The following is a 21838-nucleotide window of genomic DNA, read 5'->3' on the forward strand; positions in this document are numbered from 1 at the left end:
TATTGCGTATTAAATTATCTTTTTTACAATAAATTTATATGTCGGAAATAAATGTGTAATAAAATAAAAAGATTAAGCAATTGCGTTTAAGATTTCGTAATAATATGTCAAACTATCGAAAATAATGTTGAACGTAAAAAAAAAAGAAGAACAAATCATGCGTGTGATTGCGTTTTCGTTTATTCTCTTTTTCTTCTTTATCAAAATAAATTGATCAACCGCATTATATCTTCTGCATTGCCATCCGAATCAATATGAGATTACCCCTGTAAAACGGGTAATAATGCATGCAATTGCACGTGAATTTTGTATTATCTTGAATCCGATCGTTTCAAAAGAGCATATCAATGCGACCTGCAATTTAAATTCGCTAAATCCAAAGCTACTAATTATCTCGTCCGAGAGATTTCCGGGGCATCTTCCGTTGTATCTCCGGTTCGTTCTACTTTGGAAAGTTTCCATTGACGATTAATCAGCAGTCGGGAGAAACTGCACGACAAAGCGTAGGTACGTTTCCTCGATACGAGTCTGTGGACTGAAAGTAAATTCGGTCGTCGAGCGCGCGCGCGTGCAAAAGCGCCGGGCACAACGCGATGTGCTAATAAATAGCACGGCTAGCGCAGTTTACGAAGCGGGGGAGGCTCCATAAATGCCAGACGAATCGCGAATGAGATTAGCCTAGTTTCGCGCTGGGTCCGCGAGGCAAAATTTTGCGAAACTGTTACGACTGCACGCCGAGATGGAAAGCGAACAGCGTCGCTAACCTCATCGCGCAACCCTTCTCATCCCAACCCTCCTTTTATATGCGCAACGTGCTAGCGGCGATTAGAGACTCTATGATTGCTTGTGCAGATTCGAAAGAGAAAAAAAGTACATCATAATTGTATTAATTCACAATGTCATAATTGATTGAATATTGTATGGTTTTTGAAATCATTGAAAGCACTGAACAATGCGAGTTTTTCTATCACGAAAGAATTTATTAAGACCTTGCTGCATTTCGAGCAAAAATTTTTTTAAATATTCAATCTTTTATTTTTTCTATATAAAAACTACGGGTTTTAACAATACAACGTGAGACAAACTTTTTGGCTGCAAAACAAAAAATTCGAGTTTACCCAAACAAAACATATTTGATTCTTCCTAGATTTTGATGATTACAGAATATTAAAATTATATAATATAATACATATTGTATATACACAAAAAAAGTACAGAAATTTGTTACCGATATTAGTACAGAAATCGACTTTATTTCTAATCTCAAAACTTCTTTTCTACGCCATAACAACATTTTTTGATTATATGTTTCATTCAGCAAAAATTGCTCTCAAAATAACATCGTGTCAAACTCGTACTATTTTACAAATAAACGCACAATACAAACGTATCCGTCAGTTGTATGTGTGCGGGGATAAAATTCGTTTCGATATTACTCCTCCTATACTGTGAAACTCGATGTCGAACGCTATCCGTTGACCCACAAGAGATTAAATTGCAAAAGCTTTTCATGCTGCGCTGCAACTGAAATTAATACAATATGTGTTCCACAATTTTTAATTTACCGATATATTAGTAGCTGCGCAAATAGAAAGAGCTATAAAAGTGCGTGGGCGTATAAATATATTATAATTATATATATATATATATATATATATATGTATATACACATATATAGTGTTTTTATCAAGTAAAACAAAACCATTAAAAAAAAAATATACAAAAACCATTTATCTCAAAATTGTTTTTATCAACAAAAGCTCTTTTATTAACAAACAGTTCAAAATTGTTTTTATTAACAGAAAAAGGCAGCTATGTGTGTTACACGATCGAAATCACATCGATTGGTACGGTCATCACGTGTAATTGTGGAATCGCATGATCTCGGTTGCTTGGCAAATCATGAATCACGTTCACTTGTTAGCCAGGGATACACCTTGTTTTGTTCATCGTTTATGCCATTAGTCTTATAACGCTCGCTCTGACAATGCGTCCGTCTATCAGCTCTCCGCACGCGTTTCCGTTTCGTCTGAATTGGCTTCGTTATGCCGACGGGACCTCAATTCCCAACGTGATACCAGCCAATTTGTATCCCTCCGGTGACCCCCCGCGTCTGCTTGTAGCCTACATTGACGATGTGGATGCTGTCTAATGATCGAATCCACCGCATCGAATCGGCACGCCGCCGAATTATAAACTTCCACGCATCTCCCCGTCTGCGTACAAACAGGCGCACGAATCCCCCCGTCGTCGTGCGACTGCATAAGTGCATTCGAGCACGTACGGAGACGCCGAGTTCGTACGCGAGTGCCGTTTCGATGCGATTCCTTGCTCCGCACCGTCAGCTATATCGATTCATGCCCGCAAAGGGATTCGCTATATCCAATAGAATTTCCTCTCTAAGGCCATTGAGAGGCCATTGTGCGTGAGACGAGAATTCGAAAATTTTAGATTGTTTCACTTAACGCAACATATGTATTTAACAAAGAGCACAAAATATGAGATTATTTATTTTAGTTAATAATTATACATATATATATATAAACTCTACGTGAAATCATTTTCTTTCTTTATATCTTTTCTTTTGTTGACAAAGATTACACTATCTGAAATATGTATATTGTCGTATGTTCGCGCATGCAAATCTTCGAATTTGCATAGACAATGTTCAAAAGCTTTAAATTCTCCTCGCAAAATTCTAGAAAACCTCAGCGAGAAAATCAATTTGCAAGTCCGCGTTTCATTATCACTATTATTTTTTTTTGAAGTCACTCTACATTACGTATTCCTCGGCAAAAATTGTAATTCCGAATTTTTGTGTTGAAATTAACCTCTTTGTTTTTCTTTATGTTTTCCCAACCGTAAACTTTTCGCGCTTTGTATCTCTCGTATCGATTATCGCATTTGCATGAAGCGTTTGCCTTATGAAAAATAAAATGGATGCTTGTAACAACGTTTCTTTTTACTTCATGAAAGTCTTTTCTCCCAAGTTACGAGATGCAGATGAGTATAACGCAGCTCTCTCGCGCGCTCTCTCCCTCTCTCTCTTTCTCTCTCTCTCGGTGCATTTTCTTGTTGCATCGCTGTTGCGCCACATATACGCTAGCAGATCAATATTCGCAAAGGGATTCCCGATATCCGATCAAGCCTGTCGACGAGATACCGTCGTGTGTGCGTCGACTCACCTCGGTATAGTTTCGCAGCTCCCACGGATTTTCGTTTCACTTACAGGGATTGAAAAACCTGTCTTACAGTCAGGATTACGGCCGCGAGCGCGGATAAAATTGTGATTTCCGGATGTCGGGACGCTCTGAATTGTTTCCTTTCGAAAGAGACAGAGCGCGCGAAACGCTGTGCGATCTGTATCGCGCGCGTATTCAAACAACGTAATTTATAGAATATTCTTATTTCCGGTGATCGACGGATGCGTCAAAATTCTCTTTCTCTTGCGGTGAGTAGAATTGGAGAGACAACAAATCGCATCGATGGGTTTGTAACGTAAAAATTCAAAAGACAGACGCGCGCGATGGAAAATGATCGTATTACAACTTTTTTAGAAAAATGCATTAATGCGAAAACTTTCCTCATTATCCGCCAGTTAATGAATACGCGTTGCGTCCGCGGAGTTAACGGACAATATTATGCAGTTCACCTGTTTTTTTATCACAATAAAAGCAAGCGAGTTACTTTATTAATTGAATCGCAAAAAGGAAAAGAGCGATGATTGCGGAAGTTTTGCACAAAGCACGCCTTGCTTTAAAATACTTGGATGGATAATAAATAAACGGAATACTTTACATTCCGTGAGATAAAAACTGAGTGGCAATAAAATAAATGAAGTTTTTACGAAACGATATACTTGCGTCAGAACATTTCATGCTTTGTCACATTTTCGCGTTTAAAGTAAGTTAACTTCGTAGAAACGAAACGTTCGGACTGATGTCAAATTACGGTGTATTTTGCAACGAAATTTTTCATCAGAAAAATTGTGAGATAAAATTACGAAGAAACAAACGTGAAACAAAGACTTGCGTCTCAACGATGATGCGCACGCGAACGCGCTAAAGTCCTCGTGTTCTTGATGAAAATGACGGATATGCGCCAGAAATGCGCTCTAATCCGTTGCGGCGGGATATAGATGACAAGGTTCATTTATGAACAGATGAAATCGACGGTAGCTGAGAGCCGGTGGTGCCATCGGCTACACTAGGAAGTAATTGACTCGGCGACGAGCAGTCACATGGCGCATACACGAGAATCGCCGGTACGTCGTTCGCGTCCCGCGGCATCTGGCAAACGCGAGTTTCTCATTTATTTTAGTGTGTGTGTGTGTGTGTGTGTGCGTGCGCGCGCGTGCCGAACAAGAGTTACGCGCTGTCACACCTTCACTATTGCGTTTCTTCTTCGAAACGTCGTACGGATAAACGCGCGCGGAAACGTGAAATTTTTGTTTCGAGAAGCTTGAAATGGTGAAGTGTGTGACGAGAGAGCCGTGCCATAATCAATATGGTCTCTGGAGAGGAGAGAAATCGTCTCGTATGGATTCTCGCGCGTTTGCGCGAGAAGTGGCGAAAAATGAAAGCAAACGCGCTTCGCACAACACTCGTTACGAAATCACTTTCGCCAATATCTATTAAAACGTCAATAAAAATCCACACGCGTGCAATTAAATGTGCTATATTTACGCACTTTAGTCTCTACTCTTACGGCAGTAAAGTTTTTTTTTTTTTTTGCGTTGCTGACGAGAGTCGTTGCTGAAATTCAACGATCGTTAATGGATATAGTGAACACATTTTCTCTGTCAGATGTTTCGAATTTTTTTACCCACGTAACGCACTCGTTGTTGATACGCAATTTTTGAATTCCTGAACTTTTCGTCGTAATTTAATATCGAATCCGCAGATCGTTTCATATATACATACATATATATATATACACACATATATATATATATATATATCTTGTATATACGTTGCAGAAATTCATCCGCGCAATATTTTTCGTCATATCAAATATTTCTACGACAATGAATGCCGCGGAAGCAATAACGCGCGGCCAGAGATGCAAACGTCAACGAAAAATATTCTAAGCAAGATAGAGGACGGATATCGATGAGTTGTGAGGATCGCGGACCGGCAGAGAAACTACTACCTACCTTAAAAATTTCCTCTCGATGTGTTCAATGGGACGTTGCTGGGAATTCAACAGTTCCTAACCGCACACACCGTACACGCACACATACGTGTATTTCGTCGAAATGTTATAAAAAGTTTGCAACTACTTTTTCTCATGAAATGCTGATTTTTTTTTTTTTTATCGTTTACAGAAGGAAAACGTGTCGAAAAATAGTGATGTGTAACGTGATCAAGAAACTTGGTTCGCAGAAATTAAAAAAAGATGTCGGAACAAACTACACTAAATAAAATGTTGTGAACGCTTTTACTTTTTTTTTTCCTACGACACATAGTGCGGGACACTTTTTTACGTGTGTATAACATAATAAAATATACAATAAAAGAGAGTGGACGACACTGAAACGTGCAACGGCGCGCGAAAATACGAAACGTGTCATGATGAACGAGAAAAGGCGATGGTAGATACAAGCCGCGCGTTGCATCAGACAGATGACATTTCTCGCCGATGTCTCCGGTACGTACCGTGCCGTGCGCAAACTTGAGGACCGTTCGACATTTTTTTACCCGCGCCGTTCGCTTCTCGCTCGACAGATATAAAAATTCAATTGCCACTCCGGGTGAGGAGAGGGTCTACTACCGTCGCCTATCTAGTCCGCGCTCTGGAAGTTGGCCAATTTCCAAGTCTCGGCGGAAACGAATAACCCCCTCGGACTCGGTTTTTCTCTCTGACATTTTCTCCTCCCTTGGAGTTGTTCTTTTTTTTTTTTTTATTTATTTTTTTTGCTTATGCGCGCGTAATCCGCGAGCGGAGTCATTGCTACCGGTGGTGCAACAGTGCGATTTTTGCGGCGTGTTTGCGTATATCGACGTATATACAGCTCTCCTATTTGTAACGAATTTTTATGAAAACTACGTTCGCGCTCGTGGCGATATGTCGAGCGAAAACGTAGAGCATAAAACGCGACGTTTTCTGCAGGAATATTGGCGAATCAATATCAATAGTCAATTATCGATTGCACTAGCTGTGCATCTTTCCGACACAGCTTTTTTTCCTTCTCTTTCTTTTTTCCTATTTTTCTTTCTCTGTTTTTCTCTCTCTCTCTCTCTCTTTCTTTCACTCTTTCTAACAAAATTCGAGTAAAATAATAAAATTGTTTATTGCAGAAATATTTTTCTTTTATGCCTTACACAACGGGAAAATCGGAAAAAATACTTCGCGTGCCTGAAATTGTTTAAACCAACTATAAACAACCTAATAATAAAACTAACTAAAATATAAGTAAAAAATAAAAATAAAAATAAATTATTTTTCGAGAGATTTGATACGTGAAATTCTTTAATGTATTTCGAGAATATTTTCTTCAAGACGCTTTTATCGATGATGCTTTAATGCGAACAAGTTGCTAATTACCATCTCGCGGCTTCTTGACGGTGATCAAAACAGTTGAAGCGCAAATTACGGCGAAGGGGCTTCATTAAGTCGCAAACGCGCGCACACAAGCGATTTGACGATATCTAAGATCGAATTTCAAAGAAGGAAGGAAACATACTAGAGCGAATTCATGATCTCCTAGAAATGTCTGTTGTTATCTTCAGCAATACTATTAAAAGTGAACAATTATTATTATTATTATTATCGCAAGCGCAGCAACTTCTATAAATTTCTCACAATCACGTCCCAGAACGTAAATTTACATTTTTTGTTGATATGTATTTCTGATAATAGAAAATTTAGTGTTACACGCGCAAAAAAGAGATACAATAGCGTAATATTTTGTAACACAATCTCGAACCATACTTCCGTATTTTCACCTCTCTGGTCTTGGCTTGGCTCCAACAAATCCTAGAAATCTCAAAAGGATTACTACTGTGGCCGACTACGCTCCCACACGCAAGGATATCCCAAAAAAGAAATAGTGCGTTGTGTAAAGGAATAAAAGTTAAAAATTTTTTTCTCAAATTTAAGAACGATTTGTTTAACAGTCATTTTTTTTATTACAACACAAAATTGTATTCAACCATTGGAGAAATTGATATAGTTGTGCTTTAACGTAACGGTATATAAAAAGTAGTACACTTTTTCTGATGTAACATCTTTCTAAAGTAAAGTGGGATCAATTAATTGTGCAATAATGATATTACATGATTGGATATTAATGGTATTTGATTTTTCGAAAGTTACCTCGTCATAATTTATATAAATCGCAGAATCTTTCGCAAACTAACGATACGCCACGTTATTAGCGTTATCTGCGTTATTTCATTAATTCTAAACCGCTCTTTGCGGAAGTAGGCAAACGTTTCATAAATAACGTACAAGGTAATATGAAGAGTTTGCGTGCTTCCTCTTCGCTCTTGTCGACTCTTCGTCCGTCATGCGCATACGCGTTGTGTCGAACTCGTTTTATCCTCGTTTTATGTGCACGTTGCAGCGTGTGCGATCCCGCGGGAGCCCTCTCGGTAAGGGTTAAATAGATGCCAGAATATGATAGCGAGCAACGAACGAATTGCTTCTGTAGATGAGTGTTCTGACGGTTCTTCCTCGGAGGATTTAACGCGTCACTTTGAACGCGAAACGTGACGTCGCATATTCAGCGCTGTGCCATCTCACGTTCTCTCTTCGTGCCTGAAATCGCTTTTCGTCTATGCGCACCCCTTTTGTTCTATCTCTAACGGATTCCTCCTCTTTTTTCTTCTTATCGAGGGCCGCGTCTGTCTGTACGGATTTGCGAGTCTCGTTGCAGCCGAAACTCGATGAGATTCTCATGCCTCGTCGGAGTGATTTAATCCAAACGCTTGTTCAGCTCACGCAAAATAGACACTTCTTCCCTCGCTTGTATGATGAATTCATTAAGAGAGGAAGAAATCTTGACTGCGCGGCGGTTTCTGCATATTTCAGCTCAACGATATGGATGTAAGCAAAATCCTCTCCCTCAAAAAAAAAAACTTCAATGTTTGAGAATCCTGAACTAACATATGATACACGGTAAGATCGTTAGGAAGTTGCGGAAAAAGGCTAGAGTGAGAAATATTACGTATTATCTGGTTGAAGATCAATTTGTGCGGTCGTCTTTATCGATCGATCGTACAATTTTCTTCGAAAAGTTCAACGTGGCGATGATAAGCTATCGTATAAAAACAAAACAGAATTTTTTACATTTAATTGCGCGCGAGTTTTACTTCTCAAAAACGTAATATCGCGAAGAAATATATTAAAAGTTTGCAAAACACTACTCTGTTTGGACTTTATTGGCTCTCTGTGAAATCGCGAGAGAAAAATTATCAACTATTTGTGTGTCGTATTTTCTATATATTTTTTTTTATCCCGTTGCTATAACTACAGTAATCGTGAGAGGAAAATTATCAACTATTTGTGTTTTATTTTTTTTATTTTTTTTTTATCCCGTTGCTATAACTACGGTAAGTATATTGATTGTTGCAACATATGAATGCGCGGACGCGTTAAAGTTTGCTCTCTTATTATACGCTCGCATCTTGCTTATCTCTCTTACTTCTTTACGCGGATTGTACATACATAACTATATATTTCATTGTCACCAGCGTAAATGAGTGTACATACTCGTCGCGGCATCAATCCCGTACATATGATTCTGCCAGATATATACATATACTACAAGCTCGCGCATGAGCATCGAGTATCGCAGCAACTATGGAGCGTCCTCGAAATGTATCGGGGGTTCGTAGAGTGTCGATTCTCACGCTGCGATATGCATAAATAGGTGAGTACGTTTCCACCTATGTGATGCAATCTCTGGGAGTAATGCGTAATCACGATATGTTATTCCGATATTACGCATTACGAGAAGAGTAAAACCCAATCGATCGTAAGAGATTGTTCTGTTTTTTTTTTGTTTTTTTTTTACAATAGCTTATTCGCTACGTCGGACTTTTACGGAAGAAAATTGTAAACGATCGATCGATAGAGCGACCGTTGCTTTACGAATTATAATTTTCAACTAAATAATTTTACGAAATTTTTAACGTATTATATTGATATTGACGCGAAGTGTCAGTCACATCTTGTTGTAAGTTGTGTTCTCTCCGGCTCTCTAGTGAAAACACAATGTCTGTTTACCGCGTTGCAATTGCGTTCCGACTATACTTTTGTTTTTTCATTATGTAAAATCTATCAAATATATATATATTTGCGGGGGAAATATATTAGATGGAAATTTCTATACGTTGCGAGAACTGACACGAACACCCATCGATAATCATAACATCATAATTTTATAATGCAGACATTAATTAATTTGTAATCAGTACACAGAGTGTCTGTATTCTACACAGAAGATTTCATCATACATGCAGATTCGAAGCTGATCGCGTTATTCGAGATTATCCTGTTGCAGCGCCAGTTACAACAAGGGAAATCGTGCCTCTTGCACGAATCCATGGAATTTGTAATTTGCGTTCGATGCGAATAAAAGTAGAAATATTAAAATTACACGTTCGCGCTGATCCGCGGATACGTGATATATATATATATATACGATTTTATACGGCATTACCGTGCGCGCCCCAAGTATATATAGCCAACAGATATTAGCGTGAATAAAACGTCATTTTTCTTGAAATTCTTTTTATTGTCCGTATGATAATTTTTCTCATAAGATCTTACCGCGCGCTTATCTTCTCGGAGAGATTGCGAGAAGAAGCGATTTATCTTAAGTCACGTCGCGGTTTGTTTCTTTTTCGCGAAGATAATGTCTCTCTCACATATGAGAGAAGGTTTAGAAACAAAAACAACACCACCGTTACCGCAGTTATTGGGATAAAATTACGGAACGTTAAGAAACTATCATTAATTCGATATTACGAGTCGCAGGTGGAACAAGACCGATGAGATTGCCGTCCATAGCAAACGAGGTGTTGGAAAGTACATATAATTCTGCAAACGTGCACCTCCACGTTGGCCACAAGCGATAAGACTTGCTTGCGAAACGTCCTCGGAATTTATTTATGAAAAATGTATAAACCGTGCAGCACACGCGCGCGCGAGCAAAGCTGCAGCAACATTGCACGAGAATGCGCAAGAACGAACGCGGAAGCGACGTCCGTGTACGTGTGTGTGTGTGTGTGCGTATGTGGATGTGCGTGCACACATGTGAGAGCAAGAGGTGAACGGGAGCGGAAATAAGGGGGCGCGAAGAGAGTAAATAGCGTGAAGAGGAAGAAAGAGGGTGGCACCCGAACGGGAGTGAGGGAGGGCAAAAGAGTGAGAACTGGATAACGGTATGACCCACATTTGGCCTACGGGTCACAGCAGACTATTGATTCAGTTCGCTCTTAAACACAGCCACCGTTTCATTTCGTTCGATTTCTCCTCTCTCGTTCTCTCCCTCTTTTTTTCTCCTCCGCGATGAAAATCGCGATTCTTTCACCAGCTCGAAGCGTTCACAGTCCGATTGTTGGAGCATTCGAATTATCATGAGCAGAGCAATTATGTTTCATTTGAAGTATCAATGGATCCTTTCACTAATCTTGAAAAAAAAGTAAAGATATTTTATTTACATAATGCTTTTATTTTTTGTACTTTTTTTTCTCGTTTTTTATCTCTCTCTCTCTCTCTCTCTCTCTCTCTCTCTCTCCAGACATGCAAAACCATCTGCCATCTTTTCCCGGATGTTTTCCGGATTTTTGTGCCGAGATTTTTAAATGCGCGCGTAATTTTTTTATCTTGAGCACACACGCGCAACGAGATATTCAATTCGTCTGTGATCACGACAGATGGCAAAAAGTCACGTTCGTCAATCTCCGGTTCTTCTTTTCAGGCAGATAGTACTTGGGAAAGAATCGGAAGATTAAAGCCGTATATTTTTTTTTTTTTTTTTTGTCCAACCGTATTCATCCGATCGCTTCGCAAGTTTGCGATATTCCGACAAATGTTTGATTCTCACGCCGCTCATTTTCGCGTTACTTCTCAGCAACCAGGGAAATGGCATTTTTTAATCCTCTCTGCGTCGAAAATTTGTCACTTCCGTTTGGCACTTTGGCACACTCGGTCCACGCGAAAATCTTTCCACGAGCGACGGCAGCAGACCGTAGACCGGTCCCGCGCGCTTCGTGCCGCACTGCAATTGAACCACTTAGCTACTTTGCGAACGTTGTACTGCTAACCACCTGACGCGTTCCAAATTAAATAGAGAAAAACTCACGGAAAGTTTAACTCGCGGCCGCTTCGTAAAAAATAAAGCTTATTAACGCAGGAATTCCCTTCTTCGCTCGCCCGCGGGATAGTTAGAAAAACAGTTGACAACGCGAAATTTCTTGAACGGCTCTTCAAAACTATCTTCAGCCTATCCGTTTAATAATTTTACTTGCAAACTTTAGGATGAAACTTTGCGTAGAACGTGTAAACTGTTGAGTGGCAACTCGCGTTCAACTCTTTCTTTTTTTAACGATATTTCTCGACTACAAAGTTGTTTTTATGAAATTTTTATATTAAGCTTCAATCTCATTCTTGTGTATGTGTGTGTGTGTGTGCGTGTGTGATGCCAATAATTTTGTATAAAAATTACAATCTACAAGTAGACTTGATTTGGCTGTCGCGATTTCGCTGAAATTAGGTGATATTTGTTAGGTCGCGCGAAATAAATATGCGGATGGAAATACAGTACTAAGTTAAATATTTCAATCATAGATAATAATAACAAAAGTGACACACTTGACGCTAGTAACAATAAGAAGAATCGCTAAAATAAACGACGGCCGTGTTACAACAACGTTTGCCAACAAACTGCGTCGGTGCAATTTACGGATGTAATATGCTATGCTATTTACACCATAAACTGCACACCATAAACATGATAAATAATATCAAAATAATGCACGCTTTGGGTAGCGTGTATAAATAACACGCGCGGTCAATTTCCGCGGACCAGCAGCGTGAAGGCTGCATGTAACAGCAACGTTACAGCATCAGCTCCCTTCGCAACCTGTCGTTTCGCGTAACGCGCGGGCGTTAACGTAACTCCCGCCACGCCGGGAAATTCAATTACGAGATAAAACTCGAGGAACGATTTATCGCGCGATGGCCGCCGCGGATTATTCGTAAAATAAACTCGTAAACGTACTGAGCGACGACAAGCGCGCGAGCGACAATCGCGGACGCGTAAAATCGCGCATACATCAGCGGAACGCGACCGGACCACTTTGACGCTACAATTATAATGAATCAGTTTGCAAATGGACGGAGTGATAGAAACGCGACCGATAATCGATAGGTTTGCCGTTCGAAACGGCCGAACGATGGCCGATATCGCCGCGTGGCGGCGAAAACGGAGGGGTCCGTATTTCAATTGGCCGCGTGTTGTCCGTGTGTGGGCCATACCAATTGCCAATTCCGCACACGCATACGTCGGCACACGCGTGTGCCTACTAATTTGTTTAATTGGTAATGCAAGCGCACACTGCACTGAGAGATCGCGTTTCGTATTTTGTTACGAAAAAAAAAAGTTTCGCGGATGATATCTCAGTCAGATAGCCGATATGGGTGATTCGAGAGACTCCGCGACAAAATTCGTATCTTCAGGAAAGTTTGATAGGCAGCTTTTCCCCCCGTTATTTATGCGCGATTATGTTAAATCAGATAATCTTCTTTCTTGACCAAAATCAGTGTCAGAATTATGCAGAAAATGATTTATGTTCGCGAATGCGCGCGCGAAAAGTCACTCGCAAAAGTTACGATTCGCCGATCGACTGCGTATTTTTTTTTTTTTTTTTTTTTTCATCACTTCTCGAGACGTACTTTTTTGCAGCAAGCTTGTTGGTCGTGCGTGGATTTATGAGCGCAGCATTGCGAGCGCATCGTTGTGTGAGAGTTTTCTCGAGATATTCAAGACGTAAGCTCCTCCAGGTTTATAGAGATTAGGTTACATATATATACATATGTGTGTGGGTGTATGTATATATATATATATAAGAATTGGATAGAAAAAAAATCTTATATTTATGTTTGTTTTAACAAAATAATAAATAAAAATTTGTATCACAAATCACTTTGATCAAACTTGTTTAGTGCATGTGTGATTTATGTTATTATTATTGTATCTTATTTTTCTTAGAAATTATTTGATTGGTTATCAAATAAAGACGATGTATATATATCAAAAAAGTCAAATAAAACTAAATAAATACGGCAAAAAAGATTATACAAAATAATATATTACATCTACGCTCAATTTCAAAGCAAAAATCGGACCAATAAATTGCGTGTGCATATTCATATCTCTGAATTAAATGAATCCGTTTTCATTATCGTAGCAGTGGAATCGGAAAAATTCATATGGATGCCGGTTTAATATATTTTTTTAATTTTTGAAGTGCAATTATAACTCGGTGATACGGCAATTTTTCGAACAATAATGTGGTTTTCTTCTTATTAAAGTTATAGGGTTTGATGTTAAACATAAGTTCTGATGTTTTTTTTTTTTTTTTTAGACAATAATCAGCATAGAATTCATAAATACACGCTATGACGTCGCATGATGCATATGTTCGCGTTTTAATTATTATAATTCTGCGAATGCGCAAATAAAAGCACGGGATTACGAAACATTCTCGTCATGTTGACGAAGCGCTTTGATTGTAGGAACTGTTCCAATCAGGAATATGAATTATTAATTTGTTCTTTCTCTCTCTCTCTCTCTCTTCGTGAGCGTAAGCAGTTATCAATTGTTTATTATCAACTGTTTGCTAAAATAAAAATTACTCGTATATCTCCTTCAAACGCAATTTATAGAAATAAGCACATGCAAGCGGACTCTTCTGTGTGTAGAGAAGTTTACTTTATTGGCTCATCATATATTTATGTCAAAAGAAACAAAAAGCAAACGGCTTATGTGCGGTGATTTGAAAGCTGTTTAAATTTCTCTTCGATTTCTTTCCCAATAAGAAGCCTATAGATTCGAACGTACGGGATCGATATCGTCAAGGCAAGATTCTTCCCCGGAACGATGTTCTGAAATAGAGCTCATCGGAAGTGAGCCTTCTGTAGAGTCTTCTTCTTTGTGCCAGCCAATGTACGACATTCACATCGCGGGGCGTCCGATCACGAGCGATTTGTCGAGGGTGCGAGCAGCGGGAGGAATAATCAGCGTGATGTCAGCAGTAATTAGTAGCTCGCGCGGTGCTGCGGAAATTGCTGCAGGCGGCCGACTCCCGGGGCTGTGCACAAACACCCCGAAATATCTACATATACAGTCATTATCGCGGCCGTTTCGCCTCTCGTAGAATTACGACGGTATGCAAAGTTGCACGGATGCGATTTCGATACGTCACGCAAGCCCGATTTGAACGTTTCATACATTTCATATTTCAATTTACGTTATGTAATATATATACGTGATTTCTCTCGAGCGCCTCTTATCGTTGCGCGATTAATTTTTCTCTCTTTTAGTCACGTCTCTTTTTTCCATTTTCCGCACTTGTCTCTCTCTCTCTCTCTCTCTCCATTGGCGTACACACTCGCGCGCCATTGTTAGCGCGAGAAACGTGTTTCCTTTTTATCTTTCCCGAACCGCGTACGCTACTTCTTCGACCGGATTACATTTTTCTTTGAAACACTCTCGATAAAACTATGTTCCACTATGATCACCGGGTGAGTTGCACAAAATGCGGTTTAGCGACGTATCCCTAGTCTTTGCTCGTCCCAACGCGATAAGATGAAATTAAAGAATTCTTTTTCCTTATCAGAAAGACATTATTACGTTTAAACACACAGAAATCTGTGTTAAATATCACGATCGTGCGCTAAACTCCAAAAGCATATAAATTTAAAATAACTCAAATAGCTCACAGCGTGCAAGAGAGTTGTTCTTTATGCGTAAAATTATATCTCCAAGAAAATTATTCCTTGAGGGTATAAAGTAAATCGCGAAAAAAATAAAAGAAAACTAAACAAACAACAAAAATGTTCAAACTACGTTAATAACATATTGCTACAAAAAAAAAAAGAAAAAGTTCTTTTTTATCGCATTTGTACACTCTCGTTTAATAATAGCGTCGTTAATATAAAACTTTCAGCCTGTCACTGCTCTGTTGGGTCCGTTAATATTCAATATATGATTTAATCCCGTGACCTGGATTTTCGATTGCGCTGGCGATCGACCTTGCTACATCGACTAGGGTAATCCTTGTGATTAGCGGCAATTGAAATCTCCTCGTACTTGAAAGAGCGTCAGAAGTTATTACTTACTCAAGTTCCTGTTACGCGCAGTTTATTTTCATTATCGAACGCGCAATACCCGAGACGCTATCTCGTCTCGTAAGTAATCACACACTTCGCACGTGAACTTCTGCCGCAGCTTCCCAATATCGACGATCGATAGTAAGTAATAAGATATTTCGTAATAATGATTTTCGCTCTATGTGCATATTGTGTCGTGTTCCATTACTGCGGCAGACAATTTACGGCGCAATTTTTAAGTAATTGCGCCAAGTGTATATCAGTCGGTTTTCTGGACTATCATGTTATATGCACGCGTTACAATTTGTGTATTTTCAATAATTATTAAATTAGCTCAGTTGTATCTGTCCGATGATCAAGTGTTTTATCGGCTTGAGCGCTTGTCATTTTTATCGCAAATTATAAAATCAATTGTTTGTACAACAAATGTTGCTATTTGTTAAGTAACGATATTTACGTTTCAACTCATAATATTATACTATTTTTGTAAAATATATTAATTTTTTTATACATAAAATATCCATATGAAAATGGTAGTAAACCTTTACTTATTTTTTTTTTTTTATATAATTTTGTTTTGATGAAAAATATTTTGTGGGGAAAAACTCACAAGAAAAATAATTTATCACATTTTTATAACTTTAACAATATATTTCCCAAACGCCGTTGGGTTTATGTATGTGTAATGAATTCATTGAACAAGTGTGGTAAAATATTGAAACGCTTGCAACGATTTAATAATTACAACTTGCGGGTAGCTTATATTTACTTTTTTTCCCTTCCTCGCCCAATTCAATGAGACTCTCGCAAATAAACGCGAGCGCTTTTGATTAAAATATTACTGATTTCCAATAAACGCGTTATACAAGAGAAACAATGAAAAATATTTTTGGTTACTATAAAGCAAACGCCAATTATTTATAGAAAAACTTTATTAACTTGGCAATTTCTTATATTTGCACTATTCATATAACCTGTTACGTGTTTTATCGATAATTTCATGTTTTTATGTAGGAAAAGAGCAGATTGTTTAAAGAGCAGATTGGAAAAATAACAGTTATTATTTCGTCAAGCGCGTGTACTCTTTATTGAAGGGGATAAATTCTATATTTACAAAATATATGACATACAACATCTGTTACTTGTTTCTGCGTATAAATGTCAGACGCGACCGCCCATCATTGCCTTTGGTATACAAAGTGAAAACGTTGAGGATTCAGGAAAAAAAAAAAAGTTTAATTACATCCATTAGGAATCTAATTATAACAGGTACAAAAGCAAATCAGTCATAGTTGTGGCGCGCTCGCGAGGTTTTTTAATATCCCGCATGAGCGGACAGCGCGGCGGCGGCGTATTCGTGAAGATGACCGTCCGCTTCGTGTCCTTGACCGCCGTAGACCCCGCCTGAATGATCATTCTTCCCGGAGGTGTGAACCACCGCGTGAAATCCTTCCTTGTCCGCGTGATAACTCACGACACGGAGACTACCTCCGGGATCCTTCACGCTATATTCGCCAGACACGCTGCTCCCTACAGAAGAATCACACGATCAACAACAAAAATAATAAGCAAACAACGAACGCGTCTCTTAATTAAAATACTGACATCGCGGTAAAAATATTCGCGCGACGGAAGAGAGTACATTAAGATCGTTTTTTTCTTCATTTGAACTTTTGACGCATGTGCAAAAAGATTCTCGGAAAGTTCTCGTTTTTTTACTTTCAATATAGCGCGTACAAGCCACTCTAAACACACTTCAATATTTTCGCTCTAAGAAAAACTCGACTCCCCAACTTTGGTCAAGGAATATCGCGCGAAGTTTGCTCAATTTTGGTAAGTTTGTACCTGTGCGCGCGGCACTTTTGTACAACCGCGCGACATCACACCGATGCGTCGTTGACGACGGTTTACAATTCTTTGAGTCAACTTCGCGATTCAAGTAAGAAAACGTAGTTCCGAACTAAACCGCCGACGCACACACACACACACACACACACACGCATCGTTACACATTCGCGGATACATACAGACTCGCAGGTTACTCTCCGTGAAATGCAATTTTCTTTTCACCCGCGGCAATTTTTGTCGACGTCAGCGTCGCCGTCGGTGGAAATCGGATAAACGACGCCACAGGTAGTCCGACATTCAAAGACCCGACTCTCGACGTCGTTGTCGCGTTTGGTCCCGGGCGAAAGTCACGAAGACGCGCAAAAGTGACTTGTCGTCCTTTTCACTCACCGTCCCTGGACTCCTTTTGGCCGTGAAAGTCGCCGGTGTGATGGTCCTCGACGCCGTAAGAAAACTCGTATTTTGGATTCGCCACGTAGTCGACCGTGTAACCGTCGTGATGTCTGTGCTCACCGTGGTCTTGGCCGTGCAAATAATTGTGCTCACCGAAATGATCCACCACCACGTGCGGCACTTTCACCTCGTACTCCGGGCCCTGCACCGGTCCGTGGAAGTGCATGTACGAGCTGGCGACCGAGGAGTGATGATCGTGGAGAACGCCACTGTCCAACGGTATCACGCCGGCGATTGATCGATTGACCAGGGCGAGACCGATGGTTAGCGCGACGGTGACCTGTGACACAAGAAGTTTAACGTCGACACTACCGATGTTATCTGAACATTCGTCTCTGGCACGTTTATCGATTCGATATAGTTACCTTATCGATCATGAAAGCAAATAGCGCATGTTGCAATAAATTCTCAAGTTAATTTACGCCGGACGAATTTATCGGGACTCACAAAATTCGCTAGATTTTATTTTCATCTGCTTTGCTAACGGAATGTGATATTTTTAGTCAAAATTCGATAGAGCGAAATTGTTTTAGGTTAAAAAAAATTGTCCAAGCAAAGGTAGAGAGAGATTTTTAAAACAATTTTACCTGTCTAGTTAAATACTTTTCCGCGCTTGTTATGTTTGTGTGTGTGTGTGTTGTATATGTATATATAACACACATATATATATATGTATATAAAATACATATATAAAAGATCACTACATAAATTGGAATATTTCAAAGTAGTAGAATGGATGAACCGAAATTGGAGCGAAACATACACGTGATCTACGCGATTGATGTTGCCTGTGTATACAAACTCACTCGATGCCATGATGAAACCCTAGAAATTTACGATATATACCGGTACCGAGCAATTGAATGAAGTGACGGACGGTTCGTCGACCTCTCGTTTTTAATTACGAAGGTCCCAAGAGGGAGAGATAGAGAGAGAGAGAGAGAGGAGAGAGAAAGAGAGAGAAAGAGAGAGAAAACCCGTCAACGTTCAAACCAACACGAACATTTCCGATGGAAGTGGCTCGATTGAAAGTGCGGGATAGACGCGTTTTAACGGGGACGTTTCTTCATTCTCTCGCTTGTAAGCTTCATCAACTTCCGCGTCTTCGTTACAATCAACGGTGTTTTCTGCTTGAGTCTCTGAATTCTTTTATTTGTATTAGCAAAGAAGTTTTACTATTTTATCAAGCGCAAAAAACTGCAAGTGTTCGTTAAACCAGCGGGATAATTGCAAATTATTGAAAATATACACAAAATAGATAGATTTAAATTTAAACTAACGCCACACACATACTCTTAGGATAAGAGTAAATGTACACACGTAGTAAGTAGAAGAATAAATAAATCTACTGAGTTTTTTAAAGATACTGCAATAAAATATTGGATCAAGTAAGCTTTGCGGTTTTGTTATCACTTTATTTTACGAAAAGAGAGAGAGAAAAAGAAAAAGCCTTATATAAATATAAGAACCGAGTAACTAAAAGAGATTTAACACGTAACAAACACAAAAAAAAAAAAAAACAGAACAAATGATCGTTCAATTTAATTAAGAAAGTATTTGCCGTAAGTCAGTGCGCACTTCTTAATTTTGCACCGCGTCGGAATTAAATCCCACTGGTATTATTTTTGTCCGCTTTACTTTTGAATATTACATTCCGCGCTGAAAAACGGCAACATTATCGTTTGTAAAAACATTCGCGACGATCCAGGTGAACCGGCTAATTACATTAAGAGGGACCTTAAGAATGTTAAGGAACACTTTTAATTCCGTCTTATATTCACAACATTGCTTAGGTTCTTGACAAACCGCGCGTGAAGCTACTTTTCCCCGCTTTCGCGCCCTTCTATCTCGAATTATTTATTTCCCTCGGTGCGCGCACATCTCGTCGTGCCAATTATACGTTTCTTAATTACCGGCAATTAAGAATACGTCGCCCTACGCCGTTATTTTCCGTCGTAAACCCTTCGCATTTCACTTCTCGCGTCCCCGTTCTCTCTTTCTTCTCTCTCTCTCTCTTTTTCCTCCCGTTCCGAACGTGTCGCAAAGTTTCGAGTTTAACGAGCACTTTCTCCGAGTCGCGCGTCACTTTTCCTTCCTTCGCGAGTTTCGACACTCTACCTTGATAGTCATCTTCACCATTACGATATTTCAGGCGGTCAGGTGAGAACTGCAACTTACCGGCTGTTTTCTAGGCTTTTATACCGGATCGCTCTTCATACACGAGACAACCCATACACGTGCGTGTATCCGCGCCCGGTTCCGGTACCGGTGCACATGTAAACGATGTGTGTATAATGAAGATGCACTTCCGAGACAGTAAAATAAATGTTGCAACAAATCGCGTTCAACAACACGTATGTCAAATTGAAAATAGTGTTTTGAACTAAATAATAATAAAATATTATCTAATATATACCCCGATACTAGAATTCAGCGCGTTGTTTATAACACACAAAAAACACATAAAACATATAACAAAAATTTAGAAATGTTTACGCAAACACGTTATATAATATAAAAATAACGTAAAATAAGAATACAAAAACATTTGCTTTTAATTCTGTTAAAATTGCAATTTTTGTCAATTTAGAAAAAACAACTCACGTGTTTTACAAAAATATTTGTTAAGAAAGTTTTGCGTAAAACGAGATCTTTAAAATATCTCTGTACATTACATGTTTTCAAACGTGGTTTTTTATATTAAATAAATTTTGTTTTTGTTTTTTTTAAACGCAAATATTTTAATATTCATACATATATAACATCAAGAATTATACAGACAATCCTCTCTACAATGTGTGCTCCACTTCGGAAGAGTCGGCACGACTTCCAAATGGCGTCTCACAATGACTTGCAATGTCATAAAAGCGATTACGTATTAATAGACGGCGCATCAACCATGCATCACGCATTGAAAAGTGATGCACGAGATCGCATAAGATCGCTTTCTTCCTTTTAGGAGGCGAATGGCGATCGCTTCCTTCTTCCCGTATGACACACAGTATACGCATACTGTAACCGCTAGGTTTTTCCCTGTTGCGTTAAAATCCCAACTTTAATCTTCACGCTGAAAATTAAGGTTTCATAAACGCAATGTTTTGCTAAAATTCACAAATCTCTCTCTCTCTCTCTCTCTTTCTCTCATAACGCGTGGAATAATTAAAACACAAAGTAAGTAGATTATGTATTAAATCATATATTAAATTGCGTAACTAAATATATGCTTACCTGCGAATAACCATCACTGTTGTAATTGCATCTACATAAAGCTGTTATTATTTAGAGCGTAATGCATTAATTAGATTTTTATTTATTTCTGAAATTAGGTATAATATTGCACGTATGAAACGCGTCCCCGATGTTGAAATCGACCATTTTCGAGGGCAAGTTGTGCGTGATACTCGTATTAATTTATATTAACTTTGTTATCAAATTCGATATCGTATTGCTGTTGAAAACGGAAATTAAGCTACAGATCGCGCGCTGCGTGCGCGTGATTTTATAACAACAATTTTGATTTTGTATATACTCTCCAAGAGACCGACAATATCTGACGTTAAAAAAAGGCAAGCTGACACAAAATTCTTTTTTCTCTCTTTTTTTTTCCTCTCACGCGTTTTCGCTTTCTCGTTTAAAAACGCGCTGCGAGAAAGAGATACGGCTTTCACGAAAGAGAACCAACCGGAAGTTGGTTGGCGCTCGAATGAAAACGTCTCTCTGCCTTCTTTGTCGCGGCGATAAGAAATATCGACTCGATATTATTCGTGGAAATTCTTTTCATTTTATTTTATTTTATTTTAGTTTATTTTATTTTACTTTTTTTTTTTTTTTATTGCGCGTTGCACAAAACACGATGTAAAATCGGTTTCAACTGCATGGATTTTTTCTTCGAGTCTCTGCAACGATTTCGACTAATATTCACTAATGTTCGCTGATGATCATCACAGTTCTCGTTTAAGTGGATTATACGAAATCGAATGTGTTACACGCGAAAAAGATCTATACGCGATATCTGTTTGTTTGTAATAACAAACGGTGGTGCAAATAATATGGCAAATTCCATGCAACAGCGGTAACGTAAATGCGTCATGCGATTAACAAGCTATCATTTGTATGGTATATCGCGAAATAATAATGTAAGTATCATTTATGGTATATTATTATCGCAAATGTCCATTACCCGCAACATATA

The 21838-nt window shown here is 38.9% G+C and overlaps 1 protein-coding gene across 1 annotated transcript; it reads right to left on the reverse strand.

Moving 5' to 3' along the window:
• Positions 1–16259: 16259 nt before the first annotated feature.
• LOC109854229 lies at positions 16260–19818 on the reverse strand. Its single transcript, XM_020427111.1, has 3 exons — positions 19765–19818; positions 17584–17926; positions 16260–16875 (listed from the first exon to the last, which is right to left on the reverse strand). Exons 1-3 carry the CDS (start codon positions 19783–19785, stop codon positions 16661–16663), a joined length of 579 nt encoding a protein of 192 aa, XP_020282700.1. The 5' UTR covers positions 19786–19818; the 3' UTR covers positions 16260–16660.
• Positions 19819–21838: the final 2020 nt, after the last annotated feature.

This window comes from Pseudomyrmex gracilis, unplaced genomic scaffold, assembly GCF_002006095.1.
Source record: "Pseudomyrmex gracilis isolate BER0280 unplaced genomic scaffold, ASM200609v1 scaffold_61, whole genome shotgun sequence".
Classification (NCBI taxonomy): Eukaryota; Metazoa; Arthropoda; class Insecta; order Hymenoptera; family Formicidae; genus Pseudomyrmex; species Pseudomyrmex gracilis.

Excerpts from the sequence above, each read along its gene's own strand:
- LOC109854229 (XM_020427111.1), bottom strand. The coding sequence starts at position 19,785 with ATGGTGAAGATGACTATCAAG. Across the intron at positions 17,927-19,764 it reads TGGTGAAGATGACTATCAAG|GTCACCGTCGCGCTAACCAT; the intron begins GTAGAGTGTCGA and ends CTTGTGTCACAG. Across the intron at positions 16,876-17,583 it reads CCAAAAGGAGTCCAGGGACG|GGAGCAGCGTGTCTGGCGAA; the intron begins GTGAGTGAAAAG and ends ATTCTTCTGTAG.